At 39.2% G+C, this 25,746-nt stretch overlaps 1 protein-coding gene across 4 annotated transcripts in view; it reads left to right on the top strand.

The window, feature by feature from the left end:
* Positions 1–25,746, top strand: part of ITPR2 (inositol 1,4,5-trisphosphate receptor type 2) — a 264,777-nt gene that overhangs the window by 65,142 nt on the left and 173,889 nt on the right. For 3 of the 4 annotated variants that reach the window (XM_030477958.1, XM_030477953.1, XM_030477954.1), the window contains exons 10-19: positions 6,556–6,600; positions 15,303–15,457; positions 16,844–16,943; positions 17,094–17,254; positions 19,488–19,629; positions 20,408–20,566; positions 21,505–21,677; positions 24,226–24,345; positions 24,447–24,632; positions 25,234–25,485. In XM_030477958.1, the coding sequence (XP_030333818.1) occupies positions 6,556–6,600; positions 15,303–15,457; positions 16,844–16,943; positions 17,094–17,254; positions 19,488–19,629; positions 20,408–20,566; positions 21,505–21,677; positions 24,226–24,345; positions 24,447–24,632; positions 25,234–25,485 (1,493 nt within the window). The remainder of the gene's footprint in view (positions 1–6,555; positions 6,601–15,302; positions 15,458–16,843; positions 16,944–17,093; positions 17,255–19,487; positions 19,630–20,407; positions 20,567–21,504; positions 21,678–24,225; positions 24,346–24,446; positions 24,633–25,233; positions 25,486–25,746) is intronic. The other variant, XM_030477957.1, reaches the window with a different exon arrangement.

Here is a 25,746-nt window from a genome sequence, read left to right on the forward strand (position 1 = left end):
TCCTCAGCCAACTAGTTTTGCTAGTGTGATCAGTAGTGATCTGTGAGACTCTGTTCAGCTAGGCTTTTTCAGCCCTGTCTGAAGTTGGCTGCGTTTGAGCCATATTTATATGCATACAAGCTTTAGGAGGGAGGGAAGTGTGAAGCCATTAATGCAACATTTATTGTCATTTAGTCATTATAAGGACTGCTTCTGTTATTAACAATACATCGTCTGCTGTTATTGCATTTGGTGTGTCCCAAAACAGCAAATGTAGAACATGCGGTCTGTTATTTAGTGCATTTTTTTAGTTTGTTATACAAGATTACTTGAGAAGCTTTTATTCATTCATATTTGTGCCTCTTTATTTTTGATGTTTGATGGAGGTTTAGAAGGCTTCCCTCATTTGTTTTTCATTATTGGGGTATTTTTTGTGTGTGTGGTGTTTTTTTTGGTTTTTTTTAATGGTAGAAATTTCAGTAAGGTCTAAATCATTCATCCCTTGTTATTTCTGGGAGAACCACTGAGATACTGATATTTAGAATAAAACCCTTAAAGAGATGAGGGTGCTTTTTCATGTAGCACATCCTGGCATGGAGCCGCTGAAGCTTATACTGAGGTTATGGCCCAGCATTCAGGTTAGACTAAAGGATGCCTTAAGACATTCTTCTTTCTTTTGATTTCTTCTGCAGAATGGGTTATGGCTGTGTGGGACTGAGCACCAGGTGTCAGTGGGTGGTTAGGTTCTCTGCCCTGGATCACAGGAGAACCAAAGGGATTTCCCAGTTGCCACCCTCTCCTGGCCTAACTAACATAGAGCTACACGTTGCAGCAGCTCCAGCTTATGTCGGTGCTATGAGGCCTTTAAATCAGTAGTGATTCAGGCATACCAAAGCATATATATATTTATAAAAAAAGCATATATATATATTATGAAATGCCATCAAAATGACCTGTCCTTTCTTCTTATGACAAGGGTGAATGATTGGGACAGGAAGATGTTGGAGCTGATTCTCATTCCTGTTTTTGACTAGCAGATAGTTCCCCCATGTGGGGATGTCTGTCCACTTCACACTGTTTGTGCTGCATGGCGAGGCTGAAGCAGACAAAAAGACTTAGCTTTCCCGTTGCTCCCTGGAAGCTCGTCTGATCTGCTAAGACACAGCTTGTAAGCAAAGCAGCAAAACACAATCCTGAAATAAAAGGCCTTTCAAGATTTTTAAACTTTCCTCAGATGATGATTATCAGGAACTCTGTGCTGATGCTGTGGCAGGGTTGAATGGGGTTTATAGAGGCAAAGTCATAGCCAGTCTTTCTCCAACAAGTTAATAAGATGGCAAAAGTCCTTTGAATACCACTGAAGTCTTTGAAATTGTGCAAAAGTCCTTTGGATTTATTGAAAGCTAATCAATATGACATTAACAAAGAACAAAGCAAGTCAAATGAAGATGAAAGATTTGAGAAGTGAATTTTCTTTTTTCTTTTGTGCTGGCTTTTTTCCCCCGAAACACTTGCCCTTGTTGAGATTTGGGTAACAGGCTGTGTGGTAACAGGCTGGTTTTCAAATGAAGTGGGAACTGTTTACATGTGTTGAATTAGATCCTTTTATTCTTCGTCTGTCAGGGTTTCCTTCATAAATGCAAGTTTTAAACAAGTTGTTAAAATGCTCATTTAGCTGAAATTTGGCAATCTAATTCTTTCTCTGGTGAGATGTTTTAAATATCTTTTACCTAGTCAACAAAATTTGATTAAAATCAGTATGGGTGTTTCTTTCCCCAAACTCCTCTTTCTCCTTCTTAATGCAGTGTCCAAAAATAGCCTGTTTCGGTACTTCCCATGCATTCCTTTAAGAAAGCAGCATTCAGAATAAATGTGAAATTCATAGAATCATAGAATGGTTTGGGTTGGAAGGGACTTTAATCACCATCCAGTTCCACTCCCCCTGCCATGGGCAGGGACATCTTCCACGAGACCAGGTTGCTCAAAGCTCCATCCAGGCTGGCCTTGAACACTTCCAGGGGTGGGGCATCCACAGATTCTCTGGGCAACCTGTGCCACTTAATCTAAATCTACTGTCTTTTAGTTCAAAGCCATTCCCCCTTGTCCTGTCACTACATGTTCATGTAAAAAGTCCTTCTCCAGATTTCTTGTAGGCCCTGGTAGGTTGCTGCTATGAGGTCTCCTTGGAGCTTTCTCTTCTCCATGCTAAACTACCCCAACTTTCTCAGCCTGTCTTCACAGAAGAGGTGCTTCAGCCCTCTGAGCATCTTCGTGGCCTCCTCTGGACCCACTTAAGCAGGTCTATGTCCTTCTTTTGCTGGGGGCCCCAGAGCTGGACTCAGTACTCCAGGTGGGGTCCCACAAGAGTGGAGTAGAGGGGGAGAATCATCTCCCTCAACCTGCTGGTCACCCTCCTTTTGATGCAGCCCACCATACAGTTGGCTTTCTGGGCTGCAAGCACACACTGCCAGCTCATGTTTAGTAATTCCAAACTGTTTGTCCATGATTGTTGGACTGTAAAGGATATCTTATTATGTGAAGATGCAAAAATAAAGTTAAAGCCAGGAATAACATGTTAATGAGAAGTTGTCCTGCTCAGCAGTAGAACATTCTTTACTCAGCAAAGTCTTAAGTATTGAAAACTTTATATCTTTGACTAGCTTTAATCAATAGAGACATCCTATTCAGATTCCAAGACAAGTTGGGGTTCCAGATACTTCCTGTGAACTATATTATGCAAATTGCATCTGCAGGTACAGTGGTACTTATCTGTTGATAGGGCCTTAGCGTAAGCAAAAGCTCATGCAGCTGCTAAGTCAATGTGCACTGTTAGCCCATGTGTGTAAAACCATAATGTCTTCTTCCACAGTGCTGTGATGTGAAAGAAAAGTTGATACAGTAACCCCATTTTCTGGAGTTTAGGAGACTTTATGCTTGAGGATGTGTAGAGTTGGGTCTAGGTTCATATGTATAAGCAACTGAAAAAGATAAAGTATCTGTGGTGTCATAAATCATTGTCATTGGAGCTGTGAGAGATGATTACCTTAGCCTTGCCCAACTGCAAAATCCCCACAATAGAGCTGTCCCACCTGGTGATGAAGGATCAGCACGACTACCGTCAGGTGGCTAGTTCACCACTTCACTGATGCAAATTCTTGGTCCTTCCCTAGTTGTTCTCTACTAACGAGGTCTGTGTTATTTGATGTAGATTGCGCCTCCCTTACCACCATCCACCATTTCCCACTTACTCAGATGGTTAGGTTGTGTGGCCTTGTGCAATGGGCAAGTGTTGGGATATTATGGTAAGGCTCATGAGCTTGCCATAACATGAAATTATTTCAGTGTCTTTGATATTGTTTAGTTTTCAGCCATGAGGAACCTGAACCATCATTTTGTGATACCTTTTTCTTTCCCACCCATGGAAAGGTAAAAATGGCTGTATCTAAATTTGTTGAAAAAAACAAGCAGCAGAGGATTAGGATTTCTGGTTTATTCTGCATTGGAAGAAGCTGATAGAGACATACTCTAAAAAAATAACCTATAACGAAGCTGTTACAAAAATGATTTGTATAATCACACTTGCTTGAGCTCTGCAGTTTACAGTGCATCATGTTCTTACTACATATTGACTGCATGCACCTTCCAGTGGTGTTCTACAGAAATATTCAGTACTGTATTTAAGCTACACTTTAGTAGCAACTTCATTGCAACTTCAACACAGCCAATGACACAAAAAATCTTGAAGACTGTTGAGCTTTAATGGGGCCCACTTTAGTGTAGAATTCTTGCTTTCTAAACACCTGCAAAGAATTTTACTTGATTTCATTAGCAACAAGGAAAAAAATTATTAATGTTTTTATTTTCAAGGTTTCTTTTGCTTTGGAGGATTATTGAAGAACATGGAGGTAATCTTACATAAATCAGAAAAAAATAATAGATTTCTGATTGTTAAGACTTTCACTGTGTTCTTAAATCATTCTGCTGTACTTGGATATTGAAAAAGACTTGGAACAGGTGTAATATGACATACAGTACTATGTGATTTGTGCCCCTCTACATGGAGAATATAGTATGGGGTAATAGCTAATAGTCTGATTTTCAGAGATGCTCGATACCAACAACCTCAGCTGAAATGAAAATGAAAGTGGCAGCTGCTCAGCACAGCTGAAAATGGGGCCATGAACATCAGCCCTAAAACTACATTCCATTGTGTTTATGGTTTAGCATCAGCATCTCAAAACTTTATCTAAACAGCATCTTTTAAGTTTTATTATTTCTGTGACAGTAGGGCAAGGAAAAACATCAGTAAGGATGTACTTCATTTTTCAGTTGAGCCTTCTGTCTTGCTCAGCCTCAGTCCACAAGTGAACTGTTTTGAAAATTTGAGGGCAACCTGTTTAGTCATTTTTAAAGTAGGCAAGAAGTGGTGTGGGAGAGAGGTTTTCCTAGTTTCTCCTGTTGTTGCTATATTACTTTTTTTTTTTTTAAGCATCATTATGTTGAAAGCAAACAGCTGAAGAATGGCAGAATTCAAGGCCCAATTCATACTTAGTTGGATGACTGTATTCACTCAGGCCGTTCGGTGAAACACTATAGCTTTATTCCATTTGAAGACCTAGTCCTCAGTGCATGTTTCTCTGTGCTGAGTCTAGTGACAAACCTGAGATGACCCAGACTTTTTCTCACAACCAGATTCTGCTTACAACCAGCAGAATCTGAAGCTATCATAGAATTTAGCCTTTCTGTACCTTCTCTGCACCTGTGCTGAAAGGCCACTGTGTGTGGCTGTGACTAAGGAGCACTGCCTGATATTTTTTGCTGTTCTTGATGGAGAACCAAACGTAGAGATCTCAGCTTGGCTGTTTAGAATGGGCAACTAAAATTATTTTAAGGTGTAACAAGTATAATGCTGAAAGAAGCGTGAGAAACCAAACCCATATGAAAACAGTTACCATATATGTATACATATCTGTATGTATAATTCCTAGTTGTCTTTTGGTCAGTGTTCATTTCCCATTCCTGTTGATGACACCTGGAGCTAGGAGGCTGTGTGAGAATGTCATGGAGGAGCAAAATGCAAGATTTGGGATAGGTATAAATGCAGGGAGGCAAGCAGGCTCTCTAAATTAGATTTGTGATGGTAACACAGTGGCTAAAGCAAATACTGAAATGAAGACAGGAGAATAAACCTGTGGTCACTTCCATATTAGCACATCAAGTCATGACACAGAGGGGAAGGTATTTTCAGCAATTTTAGGAATACCTAAAAGTTTTTCTCCTTTCTTCAGGCTCATGATGTGGGGAGGAGCTGGCTTTTTTTGGTAAACAGATATAAATGATACAGTATTAATAAAAACCTTATAAGCATAATAAAAACTTCACAGTAGTTGTCTGTGTAATGTTAGATATATGATGATGTGATATTGAGAAGTTTTACTGGGGTTTGTTCAACTTGCAATTCACTTTTGGCTCTCCCACACTGGCCAAATTCAAGCCAAGAAAATGACTGTACTTATTACAAAATGTATACACGCTGTCATTGCTTAAGAACTAAATTACATTATATAACTAATAATTTCACTTCAGCATTTCCAGTGCTTTGACGGCATATCCTGTGTCAGGGAATATGGTAAATATTGAGGCAAACTTGTTTCATTATGTAAGTCAGATCTTGAAAGGTTTCATATGCAGCCAGTGTGTGGGTGTATGTGTGTTTGTTTATTTGAGTATGTATCTGCCTACATAATCCCTCATCTTCTAGTCTACATATTTCACTTGTCATAAGTAAAATCATATTAACCACTGTTAAATAGTAATACTTTACGCTTATTATTGTATAGCGTCTTTCATCCAAGTTTCTCATTCTACTTTAGTTATTAATTAATACTTGATAATCCTGGTATGACATGGAAAATATTATCCCCATTAATAATGATTAAACAGACTCAACTCACAAGGCAATTAAACACTTGTCTCTAGTGGCATTGCCATTCCTGTTTCAAAGATGTGTTTATTCCAAGTTCACTGTCTTCCTGTAAAATCTCAGTAGACATGAAGCATGTTAGCTTTATCTCAATGTATCTGGTTAAGGTCAATGCTGGAAGTGGTTGCGTGCATATGTGTGGGTGACTGTAACTTGCTGTGTTTAGCTTAGTAACTGTCTGTGCTTTCTTCATCTTTCTTTTTGGTTTTGGTTATTTGAGATTCCTCTCTTGAGTTAACAAGCTTGATAGCAAGATGCACTTTTTTAAAGCGAGGACATAGCCAGTTAAGTCAGTCAGAAATTGAATCCGTAATTAGAATCATAGACTCATAGAATAGTTAGGTTTGGAAAGGACCTTAAGGTCATCTAGTTCCAACCCCTGTGCCATGGGCAGGGATACCTCTCACTAAACCATATCACCCAAATGATAATAAGAGTATAATTCTTATACTCTTGTTCTCAGACTGGTTATAAATATTCCGTTGTCCTTTTATAGGGTAAATACATAATACAGAACTGAACCAAACCCTATCCCCCAGTTCTGAAATGTCCGTAAGCTATCAAGATAGTATTTGACTTCTTTTCTTTTCCAGCTTAACCCACACTATCCAGAAGGTAATAATGAAGGAAAAGCTTTGGTAAGTCGAATTTATATGTTACATATGATCTGGGAAATACTGTGTCTTTAATACAATACAGCCAAACATATGAAAGCCCTTCACTGCTTTCCTTTCACTTACATGTTAGAGCTGCTGGGGTTTGTTTTCTATGTCCTGTGTAAGCTAGCGTGCAACTCAGAACTGGCGTTACAGAAAGTTTACCCTTGTGTAAGGCAAATGATGGGAAACTTATTCAAATTCTGCATCAAATTGGCATTAGTTGGAAGCTGATCTGCTTGGTGACTGCAGATATGAAATGCATTAATTCTTCTCAAATCAGATTTATTACTTCATGGCAAAACCCACTACCCTTTTTAGCAAGAGAAACAAGGACTAGCAAGTCTGGTTACTTCTGTGCCAATACAAATTCAGAGGCTCTGCTGGTGGAGACAAGCTCCCTTGGGGCATGTTTGTCAGTCAAGTATGGCTCTAAATCTAAGAATATGCTGGGACTTTTTTTTATTGCCTGTATTGAATTACATATGATCAGATATTCAGGCACAGGCTTAGTCTGAGTCCTGCCACCCTTCAGGCAACTCAAGCATGACATCTTCACAAGGATCCAAGTTGTCCTTGCTGCAGTGTGGATGGGTTGGACAAAGGCCTTATGCCCTTTGCCTAGAAAGCAGCAGCCTTTGCCTTGTACTGCATCAAGAGCATTATAGCTAATTCTAACTAATGAGGCAAGGCCAGACACGCTGTAGTTTATAAGGTGTGAAGGAAGTGGAATTAAAACCCTGGGGAAACTTTATTGTTACTGAGACAACAAGTAGTCCAAACCATAATAATTCCTCCATCAGATTCATGAGATTGCCTTGAAAACGCTGAGACCTTCTTTGAAAAAATTCAGTTTAATTTCTTTCTGTTTGCCTTCTGGCTGTTGTTCTTTAAGAGGACACATTTTAAAGTTTTCCTCTGCATGGGGAAGAATTTTTTATTTTTCATGAAATGAAACCCAAGATTCTTACATAATCACATGCCTTCAGGACTACAATTTTAATAAAAATGGAGACTTTTGAAGGAGTTGGCAACATCGGTTTTCCATCTTCCCGGGTACTTGGTATTAATGGTAATATAGCAATAACAGCTAAGCTGTCTAGAGAAATGAGACTTCTTTCTCGTGAAAATACGAAGTTCCACCAGTTGTTTCTCTTCTGTATTGGAATGACACTTGGAGCCCTTGGAGCTTTCAAATGTAAATCAGAAGTTCTAGAGTAGGGTAGAGAAGTTCAGTGAGTAGGGTGCTTGCCTGGAACTGTTTAGGTTCATGCTCTTGCTCTGTGAACATTAGAGCTTGTGTTGTAGATGTGCATCTGCAGTAACATTGTCATTCACATCATGATGGTATTTCTGAATCAAATCTCCAGATTACTCCTTACTTAAGACACTCCAATTTGCAGAGCAATCTCAAAGCATCTAAACCTGTATTCTGTTGCATGAACATAAAAAGATGCACATGTCCTGGAAAGTATCTACTGTGCTCTAACATTTCATGGGTGTTGGGTCCAGAAAACCAGACTACAGCTCATCTGAAGATCTACAGGGTAGATGTTAGGCCCTTGTCACTAAGGATCCAATCCTATTGTTCCACACTGTACTATTTAGACGTAGTATAGTGTTTCCATTTGTAGCAATTCCAGTTCACCTAAATAGTTAAATATTCTCTGGACTGAATAATGAAGAAAGCACAAAAGTAATCTGAACATGAATGTTAAAGGTAACTTCCCTAACAGTTTGGCTTTATCCACCTGGGTATTGGTTTCAACTAAAACCCAGACCACATAAATCAGATTAGACAAATACTTTCAATGAAAATTTAATCAAAACTTATTGATGATCAAAACTGATGTCTCTGTGAAAATTTTAGCTTACCCAGTCAGCATTTTCTTCTGAAAAATGTTTTGTGAAAGAACTCCTAACAACATTTGGTAACACCTCCATGTAAATCTAAGCCTACAGGCACTTTGAGCATCACAGAAATCCCTTTGGATCCTTCACCCCTTTATAGTCTTGTTGGAAATAGCTTGAATCAGCAATGGCTATTTTAAGCCTTCATTCTGGCCTTGAGCAACTGAGCAGAAAAGCTTCACATCCCTGTGCAGGAATTTCTTTTAGGTTAGAATGATGCAGTATTTTGAATTATCCCTCAAACGTACAAGAATCTTATAATATTTGGAGTGCTTTAAGGGCCAGCTATGTCAGTCTTGTATCCAATATGCACTTAACCTAGAGCACACAGGCTTTCTTTGCTCTGTGGTTTTCGTCTAGTGTTTCTTCTGCTAGGTGACTGCCTGATTCACTGCAAAGGCATCTTCTTTTTCACCTTTTGAAGCAATTAATTTTGAAATACTGCCTGCAAAGTAAATCTGCTCTAGAGGGGGAGGTGGAAGTGGACCTACCCCAGCAAAATTTGGAGTCTGAATAGCAGAACAATTGGAGACGCATACTTGAATCCTTTCAACTGAAGGAAGGAACTGAGCCTGCAACCTGTGTTTTTCTTTTCTCTGCTGGTCTGTTGGATAAAAGGGTACCAGCTCCTTATCCGTCGTCTGGGTTTTAAAGGCAGCACAGCCATCTGCGCATTTCATGCCAACCCTTAACTCCTAAATGTGTGATAGGGCTCCTTGTGCATGTTCACTTCCTGGTTTACAAGTCCTCATCACAGTTGCTTAGGCAACTGAGTGTTAGGAAGCAGCAATAGAGGTTTTTCTGTGGTACAGTGGGCATAGTCACCTAGGTTCTGCCTAGGTGCATCTTTTCTGCCTTGCCTTAAGTGACTTAAAAGTCTGAAAGGCTTTTGGCTCCAGAGAACATAAATATTACTGGAAGTCATTAAGACTTTTGTTCCCAAGCATTAAAGCATTGTTTGGACTGCAATTCGCTGCTCATTTATGGGCTGCCTTCTTAAAAATCCAGCCAAATTGTCTTGTGAAACATTGCTTTCATTTCTGGTAAAATTTGGCCTTACAATAAGTTGATTAATGTTCTTTATACATATTTTTCTCACATATAAACTCTAGAAGGTTTATTTTTTATTTTTTTTTAAATAGGGAGACCTTTCTGTGATTTAAAGGCCTTATCAAAAAAAGGCTTCTTCATCTCTTGAAGTCTAGGAGATTGTAGTGTGTCATACATCAAAACGCAGTGCTCTGTGTTACAGCTCCCATTAAATTTGAAATTGGTGTATTTTATGCTGCAAAGTAGTCTATTATTTCTAATCACAGAAATGTACAGCATCCAGAAGAATGCTATAAACATTGGGGAAATGTCAAGAACAGCTGGGAACCTGGCATTTGTTAGTGCCTTTGTATTAAAGGCTGTCTTTGGATAGGTACCTTAACATTTGTCTACATTTTCATGAGAGTGCACTAATCCTAGCCAGTTCCCAACTGGCTTTTATTGTTGAGATTTTTCTTAGGGTTGAGACTGGTATACATTTACTTTTCTTGTAAAGAAGTTGGACATCTTCTAAATGCAATTTGATGTATTTCCTTTGACTTCTGTTTATTTATGAATTCCAACCAACTCTGCAATTCAAAGTTTTCTTTCTTGCTTCCAATCCAGGTGATTATGTTTTTTTCCCAGATAAGCATTGTAAAATAAGTTTTTCAAATTTATTTTACCTTCTAGCAACTAAGTTTGTTTAATTAAATTTTTATAATGTGGAACTCAGGTGATGCATTTTAAACAAGTAAAATAGGCTTGGGGAATTTATTGTGTTTTTCTTTAAAGGCTTGGCTAGGAATTAACCTGGCAATAAACAATCTGAAAAACATTAAAAGAAAGGGGGGGAGGGGCACAAAGAAAAATAACCAGGTTTAAAATGGCAGTGTCTCTGCTTATGTAAAGCCAGCAGTCAGACCACTTGAGAGGCTGGGGGAGAAGGGGAGACACAGATGCGGGCACATTGTTATTATTCTGCTGCTGCACACAGGTCTGAATCAGCTCTGAAAACGCATACATTGTTTCTTACAGAATATCTCTGGCTCCTAACAACAGAATTGCAACGTGATGTCTCTGCTAAAAATGCGATGACTCACAAATGAGTCAACACTGAAGGTGTTATAGGAGGCTAACTGCTGTGCTGTCTGCCAGGGCTTCCTAACATGCAGGAGCAAAGGCTGGCCATTAATTTACTCGATTTTCTTTTCATATAGAGTTTTTTAAATCAATCTAACCTATGGAGTTCTGCTCGCGTTACTGCTCTGTGAAAATGCTGGTTTTGTAAGAGCCTCCTAAACTGGGTTAACATATTGAAATACCACATTGTACTGGATTTAACAGGCATTTTCAGAACTCTGGCTGCTATTAAATTTAATTTCTGCTGAAATCTGTAGTGCAGCTTAATGTATTCATTCAGGAGCAGGGCATTATCCTTGTCTATCTCTATGCCACAAGAGGTGTCTTCACCAATTGGAATTGTAGATTTGGTTTCTAAAAGAAAAGGTATTTCAGGTCTGTCATGTTTTTATATTGCTTTTTGCAGTTGAAATGAAGGTCCCTCCCAAGCACAACTCCATGTAAATCTCCTGGATTTTAGGTATGATACCCAGTTGAGTTGAATAATGGGGATTTGGGATAGGTCACAATTACTAGCAAATTATATTAAGAGCTGTGAAGAAGGGTTATCTGCTGGGCTACAAGTCTCATGAGAGACAAGTCTGATTGTACCTGATTATTTTGTCTCAGATTACAATATGGGATTTGTCTCCAGTTACATTTGCTCTTCAAATTGCAAACATTGTATTATGTGTGCATTGGTTTTTTTTAAGCTTTTAAAATTCATATGATGCACTGCAAATCAGCGGTGGTAGCCCAGGAGTTATGGGCTTTATTGTGAGCAGAGTCAGGATTTTCACTCTTCGCCAAAATGGTTGGTTGTTATCACTAACTAGGACGCCTTTTTTGAGCTCTCAGCCTTTGCTTTCCTAGACCAGTCCCACTTGGAAGAGTGCCCTGACTGCTTGTAGGGATATGTTCAGTTCCCCCTCTTGGAGCAGTTCCCCCTCTTGGCGAAGTCCCATTGTACATGTGGGTAGTGTGCTTTGCTTTACTGCTGCAGAATGAGGCTGGTGGCTGGGGGGCCAACAGCCCTCTAGTCCAGTGGACACTTAGGTTTTATTAGGCAGAGTGGGCTGATTCTGTTCTTTGTATCACCTGGTATTTGGATCAGGTCATTTGGAAGGTGTAGGTCCAACTCCTGCCAGGCAGAAGGGGAGCTGAATGTTCATTTCCTTCATCCTTGTGAGCGATTTAACCAGTGCATGACAGAGATGATTCCACCTTCCTCACCTTGGATATTTATCTGATTTGACTTTCAACAGTCTGTCACTAGTTTGCCAGTAGTTTGGGACAATCAAAACTACTTTTTTTTCCTCACTGAATTTACTATTTTCTAATATTGTTTTACCCACAATTCTTGCACTTCTTCTCTACTCATAGCATGTAATTCACCTGCTTTTATTTTTCTTTTTAAAGAAGTCTTGGGAGTGCTTTCCTTGACTGTCACTGACCACATCGCCAACATCTTTGAAACTGTTAATTTGCTTCCTTTTCATACTGCTTTAAGTTGAATTTTCTTTTCTCTACATTTGAGTCCCTTTACAGTTCTTTATCTCCCTTCTCTTCATTGAATCTGGTTTTGCTGCTCGCATCTGCTCATAGGCCAGTTTCTTCCCTGGGCAAATGTCATCTTGTTCTCATCTGGCTAGGAATACAGTGCTTCTCCTAGGCTGATCGCATTGTCTAATTAACTTGAAATATTCTAATACTTTCACTTCTTTACACATCCTCATTATAGACTTATCTGCTGATTCAATAATGGCTAAGTTAAGTGCAGTTTCTTATGACTGCTTACTAAGTTAATCACAAGAAACTTTCTATGTGCAAGTGTGTGTGTGCATTCTCCTCTCTCACACAAAGAGAGGCATGTGCACTCAGATATAAATTCAGACATAAGTAGAATTCCATGTATATTCATATCTAATGACAGTATTGCTTTCTCCCATGCACTCCATGTATGTAAGTTGTTTTCAGAGCTGTCAAGTTGAAGGTCACTTCTTGTTACATGTTTTTTTCCAAGACTAGTGCTTAACACCAGTAATCCAGGTTGGTTTGTGAGGTGTGTCTGAGATCCTAAATAAACATTCTAAGGAGAGTTCTGAGGTTTGTGCTGGAGTCTAGTCTGGAAGTACTGTACTACTTTTGTGAAGGTCTGATTTTGCACAGCTAAGCTTTGCATTGCGGTTAGCAGTGTTGCAGACACTGTCCTCTGTTGAAGTGGTGTTTCTGTTTAGACTAAATACCAGCTCTTGCTCCTATGCCGGGTCTGATTTGGCAGCTAAGCCTGGTTGGCAGGATTTAGGCCTGATGAGCCAACTCTGTTGCTCAACTGCATGTATACACTAGTTGAGAGACTAATGAGTGGGTGAAACTGCAGGATGAACTTCTTCACAAAGCTAATGGTTAGCATGAGCTACTAAAGCACTGAAGACCTGACTTTGGCTTTGCCTCCTGTCACAGAAACGTGTGCATAATGACTTGGTGGGGGTGGTCGGACATTATGTCATGAGCAAGTACAACACAGAGTAGAACATGGTTTTATGTTTATGGTTTTATATTTTGGTCTGTATTTTTCCCAGAGCCTCAGGGGAAAAATGATTAAAATGATAAAGTGTCCTGCCTTTTTGTATACCAGTCTTTACAGTTTGGAAATTATAATAGAGTGAGTAGTTTCTGGGAAACCCTAACTACATTTGAATGTAAGTTATGGGAAATATCAGAAAGTCTGGATGCTGTAAGAAACTATCCTGTGCTACTCACCCCTTTACAGACCTGTTGAATTTTAAATTGGTTTTCCAATTTAAAGTTAGGAAATAGATTTTCATTTGATGTTAGGCTGTGACTCATGCCTATTAAGCTGTTAAGAGGATTCTCTTATAGTTTGCCTCTCCAATTTGTGTCTCATCCTGAATATGTAAAACAAATTATGTATAGAAATCATAAAAAAAATTGCTATTTTTTTCAATCCTTGCATACAGGTTTTTTGTGTGATTTTGTTTAGTATTTTTGAGTTGTGGGATATGGTAGGATGTGAGGACTGCCAGATGAGTTTAGTCTTGTGTGAAACACAGGATATGGTTGCCCTTTGTCTCAGCAAACCTTCCTCTCAAAAACTAGTGACAGTTCTCTAGACTAGATAAGCCTAAGAAAAACTTCTGAGAAGATTTCTTCCTGGTTTTTTTTCCTACTGCCTCTGTCCTTGATAGAAGTAATGGAATGGAAAGCTGGCATTTTTTAGGCTTGTTAATGGAAAAATGGGTGTTATGGAAGGACTAAAAAAGCGCCTTGAAATTAGGTGATAACTAGCTGTTTTTTACATGGTTTCACTCATCCTTGATTTGGTTGCTTAATCTCAATTGGCAACATGAATAATCAAAGCTCTGCCCTTGATTATTCCTTACAGTTTGGTTTTAATCAAGATACTAATGCAACCTGAGTACAGCCTAGCCTCTTTATGTTGCTTTGTACATGTCTTCCCTAGTGGTGCATTATAAATCATTATAATAGTATTTCAGGTTTCCAGTGTTTAATTTTTCTTTTTGGCTTTTGTCATTCCTCTTCCTCTCCCTCCATGATATATTTTGTGTACGTGAAGGGCCCTGGGCTGCCAGTCTCTTAATTGGTTATTAGTCTTTTGTAATATGTGTAACTCAATACCCCAGAGGAGCAGCTTTTACTTATGCCAGTAATTCTGTTGGTTGCTGTGTGGTTATGAGTAGAGACTCCAAATTGCTCCTTCAAGCAAAGATACGTGCTTAGGGAGGGTAGCATTTAGAGCCTGTGAAGACAAAGGTATGTAGATAACTGAAAATGAAGATGGCTGCTTAGTGGTGCTGGGTCACAAATTCCCATGGACTTTCAGCAGACAATGGGAAAAGATCACCACCTTAGATCTGCATGCCAACACAACTTTGTTGTGGCAACACAACACAACTTTGTATATCTGTCACTTGAAAGCTAGGCTTCTCGAAGGGAACAAGCTTCTCCAGTTGCAGGGGGCAAACTCAGACCTATGTTTGATCCAGCCTCCAATGCATTATCAGCCTGTCCAAAGATTTCTAGCTGTTGCTTTGTGTTGTGCCCCCTTCCAATAGCAAGTTGATCTTACTGGAGTAGGTACTTTGGCTTTTGCTGTTTGGAAAGTGTGCTGTTGTGATTCTGACCATATGAGAGAGAAAAATGAGCAAACTTAAATAACACAACAGTGGATTTAGGCAAATTGCTAACTTTTAAAATCCCCTCCCCCCTTTAAAAAAATCCAATTTTCATTAGTTCTCTTCTTTTAACTTTGGCCCTTTCCAAATGAGCACTGTGTAGTTACATCTGTTGGGAGTGAACAGGCTTTTTGAAGTTGGAAGTGTCAAGTAATAATGTATACGATACTTCAGTCTCTCTGTAGCTTGTGACCTGCTGTTGTTATAATGACTGTCTGAGACCCCATGTGCCTGGGGCAAAGTGCATCCTTTGTGTTACGCACTCCAAAGCCAGTCATGGAACATTCTTACTAGAATGCAAAAAAAAAAAAAAAAGTACAATTCAGATGTATTACTTGTCTGCAAGGTAAATGGTGAATTTATAATGGGCCCTCATGCAAGCAAATAACCCTTGTACCTAATCAGCAGAGAGACGGCGACCTTCCTGCTTCAAAGAAGAAACGCCAAGCAGGGGAGAAGATTATGTATACTTTGGTCTCTGTGCCACATGGAAATGACATCGCATCTCTCTTTGAACTGGATGCCACCACTCTTCAGAGAGCTGATTGCCTGGTTCCAAGGTAAAAAAAAAAACGGGGCGGGGGTGTGTAGAGAAAGGCAAATAGTGCTGCATTGACAGGGTTCATTCCTAGTATTATGCAGGTGAGTAAAGCAGAAAAAATCAAACATGAGCAAGTATTATCCTTCAGTTAAAATTTGAGGAGTGTTCATGGATAAACAAGGGATGTATAAAACTTGATACTGCTGCTGTGACTGGGTAAAATAATTATAAGCATAAAACAAGTGACACCTAAAAAGAGTCTGTGAAGAGAAAAATTAGGGGCAAAATTTAGCACAGATACATATGAGGACAGAATTGAGCCCAGTGCACTGCTTGAAAAACTGTACTGCTGATAGATCTAACTGAATTGTTCCCAGCAAAATAACGTGTATGGTAAACTGGGCTTCTGTTTCCCTGTCAGATCATGATGCCACTGAACACATTTGCTATTCAAATGAATTCAGCAAGTGGCTCTGGGTTTTAATTGTCAATATTTGAAATTTCAACTGTGGTGTGTTGCTGAGATTGGCTAGATAAGTCACTCGCTGTAGGTTGTGACTGAATGGGCATGCAGACATTCGGGGCTAGTTGTTACGAGGGTGGATTTTAAAGCTGGGTACCCGCAAATACTGATGTATGCAGCTTTGAAGTGTATTTGCTATGCTAAATTTTGCCAGATAATTTGCTTACTTGAATACTAAAGCCCATCAGCATGAAAGGGAGAGCATGAATGAAGACCACAGTGAATATATTTAAAAAGTAGAATTCAGAGTAAAAATTGTAATTGATTTCTCAGCTCTGCTTTTTGATAATACCATAGATTATCATATGGAAAGAATTTAGAAGAATCTCATGTCTGCTCTTTGTTCACTCGATTTTCAGTTGAGAACTGGTACTGTAAATGCTTGCTCCCTGGAACAAGGGTTTGGAGATCATAATGGTGAAGCTGTGAAACCATGGTCAGTTTTACTTTCTGGCTTTTGTGCTGTGACACCTTGAAGGGGCTCATTACTCTGCAGAAAAAAAAAAATAAGAAAAGAATTGGTTTTATTCATGAAATGTATTTCTATTCAGATGGGATTTTATAACACCTTTCTTTTAATTTTTTTCTTTAAAGAATATTTTACTCCTAGGTTTATATAAATACTTAAAACCAGCATTCTACATAATCCCAAGATGCTGTTTTGTTCTTGTTGCAGCTCTGTTCTGAGTGAGAAAGGAGGAAACAAGGGAAAGGGGTACTGCAGTATCTTTCAGATCTCCTTCATCCTTTTATTATGTGTGGCTGGTGTGACTCATGCCCTCAAATTTTATGTCATGGTCATGTGTTGTATTGCATCCCACCTTGCCCACTTTAGCTCAGGACTGATCCATCTAACCTGTTGTTTGCTTTGTTCTTCTTTAGGAACTCCTATGTCCGGCTAAGGCATTTATGCACTAACACTTGGGTCACTAGTACCAGCATTCCAATAGATACTGATGAAGAGAGGCCTGTGATGTTAAAGGTAAACACGTATGTCTTGGGGTTGAAATCCCAAATAATTCCTGAAGTTCTCTTCTGGTGATCTCACTTCTAACATATAAAATATGCATAATAATAATTAGGATAAAGGTAAAAGGATTGTTTACTCATATTAAACCAAAAACTATTACAGATTGGGACGTGCCAAACAAAAGAGGACAAGGAAGCTTTTGCCATTGTATCAGTTCCTCTGTCTGAGGTCAGAGACTTGGACTTTGCCAATGATGCAAACAAGGTGTTAGCATCAACTGTTAAAAAGCTGGAGAATGGAACAATAACCCAGAATGAAAGGAGGTTAGTGAGTTTTATTTTTTTCCCTCTTAAATTGGTATTTGGTTACTCATGACATCATGACATCACAGTAATGGGTAAGCTGGTAACATCTGTGAAATTGGGAGAGGACATTTCAGTGCTGAGAATGCTAGTTTGGGGTTAGATTCCACCTCTGTCAGAGCATCCTTGCTGCACCTCAGGCTGGTCAGTGTATCTCATCTGTAAAATGGGGGCAAACAGCACTTCCCCAGCTCACTGGCCACATAAAACAGCCCCAGCTCCCTGGGCAAATGCAAAGGTGTTTGTCTTAATTTCCTTTGATAAACCACTTCCGAGCTGTAATATAGGGGTCCACTGCATTTGATTCTCATGTTAAAGAAAGCCAAATATATGGTGGGAAGCTTGGCAGGACTCTTGATTTGTATGGAGTTCACTGTACTGCACATTCATGCTGCAAGAAAAGTAGAAGAAAGTCTCAGAGTGACAGAGAAGCTGCCCCAATTAGCCCCTTTCCTTTCTTACTTGTTTTTTCCCTGTTCTCTTTTCCTATTTTACATCATTTTGGTATTTATCTTTGTATTCATCCATGTTTCAGCTGTAGCACTATTAGAATGTCTATTCTTCACACCCGCCCCTGAATTAAGGGATTTTGTTGCACATGGTAGCCAAATATATCCCACTGCCAGTGATTTAGTTCCCTACTTGTTTTCAGCTGTCTGTGGTTAAACTGAATGTTAGACAGCATCTCTAGCAGTGTTAATTTGTAACTTCTATTCCACCATGCATCATACACAGCATTTTGCTGAAAATGTTAGTTTTTGGTGATAAAACTGAATTTTTGCTGTCAGTTGTCAGTAGCAGTTAGACCAGATGGCTTAATATCAGGTGGAGAATTTATATTAACAGGCAAATCTGTAATGGCTTGGGTGTTGGTACTCAGCCTTGAAAAGCTGATGGGCCATGCCATGATTGAGTTGAACCAGAGAGGGATATGACATAATCAAGGTGTGACATCCATCTATTAACCTTGCACTGCTGTGTCGCTGCAACCCAGTATTGTCAAATCTTGATGTTGAGAGGTTGGTATAACACACTTATAAAATGTTTCACAGTGGTTTCAGAATAGTGCCATTATTTGTTTATTCCTGTGATTTCCTTCAGGGAAAAAACAAACAACTCTTTTATCAGTCTTACCACCTTCCATCTTAGGAAAGTAGGGGTACCAACAGTTTATTCCTGATTGCTCTATCCTACATCTACCTTTACTACCTTTTCTGTAGGGGGGAACCTTGCTGTTCTCCACCAGAGGGCTGAGATTTTTAAAGCTAAAGCTCACTTAGAGGGTTTAACTGAATAACCCAGCCCTCTTGTGGGTAATGGAAGCTTTGTGTCTGGCTCCCAGAGATGACTTTGAAAATCTACTGGGCATCTTCCTGCTGCTTTCATAGCATGTCTACAGGTTTAGTAGTTATAGACTAGATGCTGTCCAAATTCAGATGATGCTTCCCCAAGGTAGGAGACATGCTAGGTTTTGTTTGTAAAAGATCGCTAGCTCTTTTAATGGAGTTTCATTGAAATCTGTGGTCATCTGTACTTCTTTCCGTGCATGCCTGGCAAGGTATGTTACTAATAAAGAGGAAATGACCACTTTCTTTTTGCATTTGCATTTTTATTCTTTCTTTTTGCATTTTTTGAAGGTAGGATAGAAGGAATTACTACTGCCTCTGTCCTTTTTAGCACTTGCTTCTGCCAAATCTTTTGTGTAGCAAAGAGTGAAACAAATATAGTAATTTTTCAAGAGTTTCTTAGGTCAGTAGGAAAATGTTCTAGTGGCAGAATGTTTTTATTCCTCTAGGAAGTCCATCCTCTTTTTTCATGGACCCATGTCTGTGATAAAGCATAAAAATCCTTGCTAGGCTATGAAACTGTGTCTTTCTACTGTTCCTGGGCCTTGAGGCCAGCTTGTATAGATTTTGGATTTCTGAATACTCTTCCTCAGTCCACCCTCCTGTATTTTTCTCCTTTTTTCCCCTCTGGTGGTTGTTTAATGCCTTGGTAAACATCCCTGTGATGGATTTAAGCTTCTGCTGAACAAAGGTCTGGAATCCTTAAGTATATGCCAAACTTAACTTTGCAGTGATTGAAGTTCCGTTGTACTAGATAAAGCTTATTCTAAACGGTGATTTTCTTTCTTAATGAATCCTAGCAAGTGTTGAATGATTGTCTGTAATAACGATTTGTCTATTCATTCTAGGTTTGTAACCAAGTTACTGGAAGATCTCATTTTCTTTGTTGCTGATGTGCCTAACAATGGGCAGGAAGTTTTGGATGTGGTCATTAGCAAGCCAAACCGAGAACGACAAAAATTAATGAGGGAGCAAAATATATTGGCTCAGGTATGTCCTACTGTATTAATAACTTGCTTTAGAAAACAGATTGTAGGAGAGTGATTTGAGAAAATGTTGTTTTTAGGTAGCTTGGCTTATGCCTTGTTGGATTTGTGTCTGGTTAGATTGGATAGATATGGCACTACTTACTCAAGGCTCACTTCTTGGTCTGTGGATCAGATAGAAGCACGGGGGGGGGCAACTTGTTTCATGGCAGTTTCATGTGATTCAAATAACTTTTAAGACTATATTCAATAGCAAATTCTTTACAAAATTTGAAACAGGCTTGCAACATGGCCCCAATTCTGCAAGTGTTCCCCATATGGGAGAAATTCTAATGCCCTTATGGATCCCTGACTTTTTTTGTATGAGGATCAACTTGCATGTAAATCAAAATTAATATTATCTTTAAGCAGCCTCCTGAAATTAAATAATAATTAAAAAAAAAAAAAGAAAAGGAGAAAAGGATGAAAATGGAGCCAGTATTGTCCTCCTTTTCATCTTTAATTTGCCCAAAGCTAAGGCACTTAATGTTTAAAATAGTGAAGGGGAAGCAATATCAGTCAAGTTGGTGCGAAATGTAAAGCTAAACACATAAAGCTGTAATGTCTGAGATTGTGCCCACTCTTGTATTTGGTCATATATAGGTAACTGCAGTGACTCACTTCTGACTTTGGTCAATAAGGCCCTTGTGCTGATCCTGTCAGAGCACATTTCTGTTGACTGCTGTAAGTTAAGCAAAAATCTGGGTTTGATTTTCATTCTGAGTGGTTTTGATTTCAAACAGATATTTGGCATCCTCAAAGCTCCTTTTAAGGACAAAGGTGAAGGATCGATGCTGAGACTTGAAGATCTAGGTGACCAGAGATATGCTCCATACAAGTACATGTTAAGATTATGTTACAGAGTTCTCAGACATTCCCAACAGGACTATAGGAAGAACCAGGTCAGTGGTATTAAAGATAATTTTCCTTCTGATTACTACAATTATATATCATGGGTTTGACATCACTCTCTGCACTTAAAAGTGGTAATGGTGAAAGGACTGGATTTTGTGGAGGTTAGTAGTAAGAAGTCACTGTCATATACTGAGGAATAGTGTTTTTGTTTTGTAGGCATTTGTATATGAATTGAATGATCAACAATGAATATCATAGGTTCACCTTGTACTTTTACAAGCTCTGACCGAGCCTGGGGTCCACTGCTTCATTTATGAGCTTTCTGTTATTAAAATTATGCTCTTGGACTCTGGATTATAAACTGGGAAGTCTGCAAAACTGTCTGTTTCTGTTGCTTAAATATTTGTAGATGAATGGCAGTGAATCAGACCAGAGGTTTTTCTATCAGGTAGTCTGATTTCCCAATTCTGGAGACTCCGCATGAGCAAGAAGTGTTTCAGAACATGGTGATGAGTGCTTTGCACACTGCAGCAGAGAAAAACTCCACTAACTTTATAGGGCTAAAGGGACTAGAGAGAAAAGATGGAACTGCTATGTATGGCTTCTTTATTTTCTTTCTAATGCTTTACGGAAATATTTCTGTCTTGGAGGGAAAGAGAGAAAAGAAGACTCAGCAAAGAAAGCTTCTTAAACATTATAAAGCCTTTTGTTTTTTCCTTTTAAAAAATTGCTTGCCATTGCTTGAATTTTGTATATATCTTAATGGATTCATTTCTTTGGTTTATCAAAGAATAAGAAGAGTTAGTCATCATTGAATCTGTTTCTGGGGGACATACTTTCGGTGTTCATATGTTCTTCTAAATTCATGCCAGTTCAGAGAGGAAAGTTTTGAGGGTTATTGTTACTAATTGAGCTGGATGCCTCTGGTTCTAAAAGAAAAACCTTACTGCTTAACAGGTCATCATGGGAATTTTCATTTTTTCAGGAATACATTGCTAAGAACTTCTGTGTCATGCAGTCCCAGATTGGTTATGATATTCTGGCAGAAGACACCATCACAGCTTTGTTGCACAACAACAGAAAGCTGCTAGAGAAACACATCACAGCTAAAGAAATAGAGACGTTTGTTAATTTACTCAGGAGAAATCGAGAGCCAAGGTTTGAAGTGGTCCACTTAACATTCTTTTTCTGTATTGATAGGCTTTTCTGTATTCAGTAGCTGTGAATCTGACTACTATTCATTGTTTTGTTGTCGCTTTTTCCCAGCTTAATTTGTTTTGACCTGGCAGACAGAAACCCCACATGTATATGCATGTCATGTTAGAAAATGTCACAACTACGTGCAATTCTCGGGATTTGACCATATCTGCATTTCAGAACTAGAGCTTACTGAAAAGAGGGTTTATACTTTGCAGGGACTTTTTGAAAATTTGGGTTTAGTTCAAATTGGGACAAAGAGAAACAGACAAATTTAAATTTCTCATAACTCTGCAACTCCTCTGAGAAACTGCCACTTGTGTTGGTTCCTCTGATAATCATCTTGGTGCAATTACACAAACGTGAATTTTTCTAAGCTTTTATTAATACCAATTTTCCTGCAGGTTGTAATTCCAGGTCAGGCCTGAAAGGGGCCTAGGGCAGTGAAGATCCCAGTGAACATCTGTCCTAGACCAGCTCTTGTTCCCAATGAAAAATTCTGACCTTAACTGTCACTCATTTAGAATTTTTTTTATTAGCTTTAGGTCAGAATATAAAGGAAATGGATTTATTTTTCATTGGATTTTCAGATGTAAAATTACTGAAGTGATACAAATCTAGGAAATTAATGTACTGAGGGCCAAATAATGTCCACTGTAATTGTGAATACCATTTTTCTGTTAGCGATTAGGGATATTGGTCAAGGTCCTGGTGCTTCGCTGCTTCAAATGTTCTCTATATGTCTGCAGCTGTTTTGCCTCACTGTAATCTTATTTCCTCTCCCATGCTAAGCTGTGTTGGATTTGATCAGTACTAAAAGGAAATTACATGTGAATCAGCTCCTTCTCAGTACTGAAAGGTCCTAGTGTTTACTGACAATCTCATGTCACTTTTTTTTGTGGCAGAGGATGTCATAGTGTTTGTTACATAACTACATTGTGCAACTGCTGTGTATTCCTTTCTTTAAGGCTGAAGTCCAAAAGCAATAAATGCTTGAAAAATGTACCTTGCCAAGAAGATGCAATCTGAACAGTAAAGGCATGATCTTATGATGCTTATTTTCATGGAGAGTCTTGTAGAGTTTTGCAGCACTTGCTTGTGTGAATAAGAATTGTGGCAGTATGCTCTAAAATACATGAGCTCCAAAATTTAAAACCTTCCTGCATTTTAGCTCCAACTAGGTAACTCCTCCAGAATTCTATGTAATTATGTGCCATTTACTTAATATTATGTTTGTGATCAATGTTGCTGTGCACTGTTAATTACCTGTTGTCACAAAGCTTCATTTCAGTGATGGATAAAATTGTTCCTAAGTGTACCTTAAAAATGCTTTTGGTGCTCATCCCTTGCAGTTCAGTGGGGAGTATAGTCTGTGCTAATGCAGAAATGATTTTCTGATTCCCTCTGGTAGGATGATCGCTTATAGAGGTTCAAACTATTGGAACCTTGAATGGCTGATAGTAGATGGTCATTTTTTTTACCTGGATTTCTAAGGAAGTGGAGTATATGATCTCTCTGTGCCTGCTCATATCTGCTCCCCCACCGGTTCTTGAGCCCCTTGCCCAGTTTTACCTTCCTTTGTCAGAGGAGTGGCAGGCTTAGAAATACTCGGTGCCTACGAATGCCATGAAAAGAAGAAGCTACATAGAGGGAACAGGCCTTTTTTATATTCCAGTGAGGCAAAGGCTGCAATATGGACTACTGTTAATACACACAGAGGACTCCATGAAAGAGGGACAGAAGCAGATACCTAATGAATGTCCCAACTGTGAGGAAAGCCTCAGCCTGAACCTCGTTCAATACCAGAAGACCTAAATTTGAAAGACAAATTCATAGGAAACTGATTTCCATGCAAAGCTTTGTTATTTCTGCTTTACGTGTTGGAATGATCTCTTTGAATACAGAGGTCCTGTCTTCAGGTCCTGACAGATCTTCACTCATTGTTGGCTGTGTCTCTTCAGAGAGTTTAAAAGGCATCTTTAAGATGTGGAGGTGTGAACTCCTTCACTGCAGTGGAGTTCATCAGAGGGCACATGGCTATCTCCAGGACAAGCCACATCTCCTTGCTACTTGAGTTAGGGAGATAAATGTTACCTGATGGGAAAGCTGGGTGAGAATGTGTACTCTTGCTTTTTATTCTCTTCGAGAATGAGGGCCTTCAGTAGAGGTCTCTTGCCAGCCAAACATAAGACAGCCTCAGGCTGCTCTTAAGTTCTAGCACAACTCTTTGGCCTTTGATTTGCTGACGATTGTCAAATTTGGGATATTTTTCTTTTCTCTCCCTGACTGATCATTCAGAACCATTCAGGTTGGCTCTAAAAGCTATTATTCATCTTTATCTGTTGTGAGTTGCAAGAGTATGAATCAGCAAAGATCGTGTGTTGATGAATTTTGCACTATATGCTCCCTTGAGCATATTAGTGATGGATGTTAGAGATTTCCTCTGCAGTGTTTCTGTGTAATATTTTAAGTCTCATGTTCTGTCGCATCTGTGGTTTTTTGAGTGCAGATTCTTGGATTATCTAGCGGACCTGTGTGTATCTAACACAACAGCAATACCAGTAACTCAGGAACTCATCTGCAAGTTTATGCTGAGCCCAGGGAATGCTGACATTCTCATTCAGACCAAGTGAGCATCCATAATCAGAACATATCTTTTTGCTACTTGCTCTGTTGTTAAGTTTGTGACAGTTTGCTAGTGGCTTCATTGTGAATGGTTTGTGTTTGCAGGCTGGTTTCGACACAAATGGACAATCCTTTGGAATGCCCAGTCATCTCAGATGACATTGATGAAGAGGAAGTATGGCTTTACTGGATTGACAGTAACAAGGAGCCTCATGGCAAAGCCATCAGGCATCTGGCTCAGGAGGCGAAGGAGGGCACAAAAGCTGATTTAGAAGTTCTTACCTACTACAGGTGAAAACCTGCTTATTCAAATGGAAGAAACTGTAAACTCTCTGAAGACCCTGATGCTGTTCTTATCCAGTTCATTTCCCAGTATCAAAAAAAGAAGTCAGGTCATGCCAGAAACCAGGATTAAATTTTGTTTCAAGGTTTTCCTGTAGGAATCACAGTCTCTGCTGTCTATTCGAGTTTCCTTTGCTCATGACAGCTCTTTGTGTCTCTATCATTTTGCCTCTTTTATTTATTGGGCTTTATTGTTGCCCTGGAAGCAAGGCATGCTTTGAGGAAGGAGTGTCCTGAGTGTCCTGGGAATTAGAGGGGAAATGGCATCACAGAGCAGTGTCTTACACTAGTTGAAAACAGTCCAGATGCTTCAGCCTTCCATTGAACAATGCTTCCTCTGAGTTTCAAAGGGAGCCCAGTCTTCATGGGGTCTGGAGCCTGACATCATTTTTAATGGCAAGTTGATCCTTTGCTTAGCAAAGTCACTCTTGTTACTTTTTAGGATTTATACCAGAAAGGCTGACTTCAGGCTTTTAAAGTGAGATTCTGTGGTACATTGTTCCAATTCCAACTGATTTCTTTGAATACCATGTTATTACCTTTTATTAAGGTACCAACTAAACCTCTTTGCAAGAATGTGTCTGGACCGCCAATATCTCGCCATCAACCAGATTTCTGCACAGCTGTCAGTTGACTTGATCCTACGATGTATGTCTGATGAAAGCCTCCCTTACGACCTCCGGGCTTCGTTTTGTCGGCTGATGCTACACATGCATGTGGACAGAGATCCTCAGGAATCTGTGGTACCTGTCAGATATGCCAGATTGTGGACTGAAATTCCTACCAAGATCACGATTCACGAGTGAGTTGAAAGTGTTTCAAACTGAAGTACAAAAGCATTTTGTGGGGTTTAGTCTCAGAAAAAAATGGTTGTAGATATCTAATGTTGATACACATGTATGTGAAAAGGTATTTAGTTGCAGAGTACAGAGCTATTAATTATTGTTACTGTTGGAAACTTCCATGGGTAGCTTTACATGGTAATATTTCAGTTTCATTTTCCACTGTGTTCTTACGGGGAACAAGCTAGAGAAAAATGGAATGGCCATTCGTCAGACCAACA

The sequence above is a fragment of the Strigops habroptila genome, chromosome 3 (assembly GCF_004027225.2).
Source record: "Strigops habroptila isolate Jane chromosome 3, bStrHab1.2.pri, whole genome shotgun sequence".
NCBI classification, from domain to species: domain Eukaryota; kingdom Metazoa; phylum Chordata; class Aves; order Psittaciformes; family Psittacidae; genus Strigops; species Strigops habroptila.